The following is a 4,777-nucleotide window of genomic DNA, read 5'->3' on the forward strand; positions in this document are numbered from 1 at the left end:
CCGGCCCCGCTGCAGCCCGGCCCCGCTGCAGCCCGGCCCCGCTGCAGCCCGGCCCCGCTGCAGCGGACGGGACATGCACCCACACAAAGGACACCCAGCGCTTCACGGCGTTCCCAAGACCCGAGCCTCTGCTGCTTGGAGGCTGGAAACGGCGCTGCTCTCATGCAGTGACACGGCAGCCATCCTTGTTTATGGTACTAAGGACTGGTCCTATATAAACCCCTGCTTTTCCCCGGACAAAAGAAGGGGAAGGGGCATCGTCGAGCCAGGCTCTCCTGGTCGCCGACAAATCGAAGATGCCTGAAGTACTTTTGGAAAAACTAGCGATGCAAGTGGCAGCTCCTACCGGGCGGGAGGGGGCGGGCCGGGCCGGTTCCTTTCGCCTCAGAAGAACGGAAAACAAAGTTCAGAAGCAGGGGAGAAACCGAGCCGCGAGGGAGGGCTCGGCTGAAAGGGCGAAGCGGAAAGGGAGCTCACGCGAACGGCAAACCTCAGTTTCCCGCGGGGAGCTGTCTCTGCTTTCGAGGAAAAGAGTAGAGAGGAGAGGGGAAAGAAGCGGAAGGAGGGGAGAGAAGGGGAGGGAGGAGAGCTCCGTGGAAACTTTGGGAGAAAGGGGAAGGCAGCGTCCGTGCAGGCGGCCCGGGTCAGTGCACAGCCACGGAGTGCAGGGCGGGCGCCGGGCTGGTGAGAGTCTCGCTGGGGGTGGCCGGGCTGCTTTGGCTGGTGGCCGTCTGCGAGGACGTGGGGCTCAGGGAGGGCGGCGAGTTCGAGAGGATGGTGGGGATGGGCGCGGGCAGGGCGGGCAGGGCTGGCACCGCTGCAGGGGTCGGCTTGATGGGGACGGGGATGGCCGGCAAAGTCTGCCCCCCATGGCAGAGCGGTTTGATGGGCACGCCGTAGGCGCCGTACTCGCTGCTGGCCATGGAGATGGGGGTGGCAGTGTCGATCATGCCGGAGCCGTACATGTGGGGCCAGCCCGTGCCAATGGAGCTGCCCACCGTAGTCAATTGATTGGGGAGGGGGTAGGCGGCCGGCATGGGCTGCATCGTGGAAAAGGCGAGGCCCCCGGGCATCTTGTACTCTCTGGCGATGATGTTCTCGATGGCGAAGGGGTGCTTGAAGCTGGAGGGCTGGGACACGCCGAGATTGTACGTGGACATCTGGGGCAGGTGTGTGCCGGTGGCCGCAAGGGCGCTGAGCCGCAGCTTCGCTTGCTGCTGCAGGTACTGAGCCGCGTCCGCCGGCTTGCTGGGGGCCAGGTGGTCCGACTTGACCACCTTGAAGCGCTTGCGGCGGCGCAGGAAGCTGCCGTTCTCGAACATGTCCCCGCAGCTGGGGTGCAGCGCCCAGAAGCTGCCCTTGCCCGGCTGGTCGGGGCGGCGAGGGATCTTGATGAAGCAGTCGTTGAAGGAGAGGTTGTGGCGAAGGGAGTTCTGCCAGCGCTGTGTGTTCTCCCGATAGTAGGGGAAGCGGTCCATGATGAACTTGTAGATCTCGCTCAGGGGCAGCATCTTCTCCGGGGAGCTCTGGATCGCCATGGCGGTCAGCGAGATGTAGGAGTAGGGAGGCTTCTGATCGCTGTAAGTGTTTCTGCCCGGGCGAGGCATCTTCGCTCGGCGACCCGCGGAGATCTGCAGAAGGGCAGCGACAAGGGGAGGGGGGCGGGAGGAGGGGGTAGAGGGGTCAGTCCGAGGGGATTTGCACGGACACCCAGTCGGGTCAGCCGGTGGCTCTGGGGCCGGGCTGGAGAAAGGAAGGGAAGGGACACGGTGGATCTCAGCCCTCGGAAGGGGGGACGGTGAGGTGCAGACGAGGGCAGGAGAAAACAGTCCGGAGCCCTTTGCCGCCGCAGGGGGGAAAAGCGATGTGCTTCTCCCAGCTCCGGCCTCCCTCAGCCTGGCCTTCCCGCAGGAGCCCGCGTCCGGAAAGTTACTCTAGTGATAGCTCTGTCTTCTGGTCTCGACGAGGAGAAGGGGACCCCATCCCCTCCCCTCGACTCCCACCCAACTCCATGCCAGCCCCTGCATATGCCCACCTTAAAGTTGCTGGAAGTTGACAGTCCGCATCCGGGACGCAGCTGAGAGTCCGGACTCTTTCCCAGCCCTCTCCTCCGGCGTGTTTCTCGCCCCTTCCGCGGCCACGCTGCTCCGGTTTAGTCCTGAGGAGGCAGCGAGCTGGCTTGGTTTTGGGAATCCTCTTGTACACCCCTCCCTTCGCCTCCGCGGGCTGAATCAGCTTCTTTTACACCACCGGCAGCTGCACTGTAGCAGAGGCTTGTTTTCTTCTCTGCAACGGCGATGAGCTAACTAGTTGCCTCCATGTCCTTCCTCTAACCATCTGATAGTTTTATGTGGTGACATGAGCAGAAAAGACCCCTGTAGAGGCGCTTCATTAATGTGCCACTTCTTTGCTATCATATGACAATCGCCTTGGGAGCAGGGGGAGGGGAGCAGGGAGGAGGGGGCTGGAGAGAAAGGCATAATCTGGTTTCATTTACACCTATTTACATGGACACCTTGGGCCAATGGGAATCATTTCCATTTGAAGACAAGGCGAGGGGTGAAAAGGCTCCGCCAGCGGAATTGCAGCGTGATGGTACCCGGTGGCTGGGGGTGGGGGGAAGGTATGCACTAACCTCTCTGTGGACTTTTCAGGAAGCTTAGTCTGCAATTCACACTTACAAATGGAGGTACCGAGCAGTGGGATGTTTGACATGGAAATTGCTTGGCTGTGGTATTCTGTTTGTTCTGCATTGTTATCTGATTTGTATTGTTGGCTAACTTAAGGCGAGCCTTTTCCCCTGTAACGAGGGACTTTCTCTTTGCCAAATCCGCCCTCCCCGAGCGAAGGTTCTTTCGAGGAGCGGTATGATCGGAGCTCCTGGGGAGCCGCCCCGGGAAGTCAGTCCCCCCCTCACCCTCACCCTCCCACCCCGCCCCAGCCCATGCAGGACCGCTGCTCTGGTTCCGCGGACCTTTTGGTGTAAAGATGAGGGAGTTGCTCTCAGTGCACCAGAGCGAAGGGGCTCCTGACCGTGGCGTGGCCCCGGTGTGCTCGGTAAGGAGCTCCTCACGCCGCTGCTCTGCTCGCGGGACCGGGGAGTGTCCGCTTGTGCTCCCTCCGGCCTCGAGGCTGGGGGTCCCGCAGAGCTGGTCTGGGCTAATGGCTCCGTGTCAGCGGTCACTCTGATAAACATCGTCATCTTGACGTCTTCTGCGGGATTTGCATGATGTGTCTCAGACTGTTCGCCTGCCTGTGTGCTTCTCGGTGCGCACTTGTGTGTGTGGGAGCAGACAGGACGTGGAACAGCCGAGTTGCGGTTCTTTCCGATGCACGGTACTCTCTCCTCCCCGGGAACCGCAGCCCAGGCTGCCAGCCGGGTGTTCTGGGGGAAGGATCAGGCCCGGAAGGTCCCAGGCTTGCCCTGGCACAGGAGGGAAGTTTGCACGATGTGTATTCCCGAGGCTGCGGAGCATCCTGTCACCCTAGAGCCAGAACTGAAGATTGTCTCGGGAGCTGCGAGCCCGGAGAGGAAGAGCCTTTGTGGTGAATACACATCACCTCCATTAACAATATTTTCGGAGTTGGTCAATAACTCACCAAAACGTAACTTAAACACGATGAATTTAGGAGATTAAACAATTTCATTAATATTGAAATGGCTGCTGAGGCTGAGCGCGCGCGCTTGGAATGCAAGCGCACGTTTTTCAATATTAACAGAAGTACTTGAAAAGAAGAATAATGTCACCTTCTTAATTCAGCAAAAATAGCCGGCCTGGGGGAGGGAGAGCGGCTGCGGCTCTGTACAGTGCCGCTGCTGAGAGCCGGGCCCTGCGAGAGCCTTGGAGCCTGCTCGGAGGGACGGTCCCCACCAGGCAGGGCTCCCCCAAACCTGGCCGGACCCTCAAAACGCCTTTCATTCACATCGCAACCAGCGCCGAGCTCTGTGTGCAAACCGTGCTCCCTTCATCCCAACCCGGCGACCCTCGGTCCCATCTAATCCCTCTCTCTCGGGGCAGGACGTCGTTTAGAGAATAATAAGTAAATAATTGTGTTTCTAGGAATCCGAGAAGCCGACCGGGCCCCGCTGCCGAGCTAACGAGCCCTTTGAGGAGGGGGAAGACCTGCCACATGCCACCCTCTGCCCCTTGCAGAGAAGGGCCTGGGAGTGTTTGTGCTGTTCAGAGCCCGGGAGTTGCCTTGCTCAGTTCATTGGCTCCGAGATGCATCATCCAACCGGGCAGGGCAGGAAGGCAGCCTCCAAATTTTTTTTTTGGGGGGGGGGATGGGGTGGGGTGGTGTAAGAGATGATGAGATGATGGATATTTGTTAGAGGGTAAGGAAGACAATGCTCTGAAATGAGGGGAGATTCCTCCCAGCATCCCCTAACACCAGACAGAAGATTTCTGGTTTTGTATTGAGAGCCCCAAAAATGTGGGTGTAAGGGGCACTTCCCTCCCACACACACCACATACCCAGTTCCCCCATCCCCAACTTCTAATACCCCCCCAATCTGGGTTTTGTTTCTCGGCCCAAGTTCACTCCTGCGATGCCTGTCAAAAAGACAGCTCAGAAAATCCACAAACTGACAAATAATTCTCTTCCTCTTTTTGCCGGTACCTTTTCTTTTCGAAGAAAGAAAAAAAACCAAACCAAACCAACCGCTGACACAAAAAGGAACCCTCAAGCTATAAAGTTAAAGTAGACTTCCGTTGTCATTTGCTACTCCGAGTGCAAACGAGGTATGGCTGTAAGGTTCCCGGTGTTTTGGTTTTTT

At 58.8% G+C, this 4,777-nt stretch overlaps 1 protein-coding gene across 1 annotated transcript; it reads right to left on the minus strand.

Moving 5' to 3' along the window:
• Positions 1-58: 58 nt before the first annotated feature.
• FOXB1 (forkhead box B1) lies at positions 59-2,422 on the minus strand. The gene is made up of 2 exons (XM_015638392.2): positions 2,036-2,422; positions 59-1,631 (listed from the first exon to the last, which is right to left on the minus strand). The coding sequence occupies exon 2, from the start codon at positions 1,605-1,607 to the stop codon at positions 645-647; it is 963 nt and encodes a 320-aa protein (XP_015493878.1). The 5' UTR covers positions 1,608-1,631; positions 2,036-2,422; the 3' UTR covers positions 59-644.
• Between the last annotated feature and the right edge of the window lie 2,355 nt (positions 2,423-4,777).

This window comes from Parus major, chromosome 10 (assembly GCF_001522545.3).
Source record: "Parus major isolate Abel chromosome 10, Parus_major1.1, whole genome shotgun sequence".
Classification (NCBI taxonomy): Eukaryota; Metazoa; Chordata; class Aves; order Passeriformes; family Paridae; genus Parus; species Parus major.

Excerpts from the sequence above, each read along its gene's own strand:
- FOXB1 (XM_015638392.2), bottom strand. The coding sequence starts at position 1,607 with ATGCCTCGCCCGGGCAGAAACACTTACAGCGATCAGAAGCCTCCCTAC.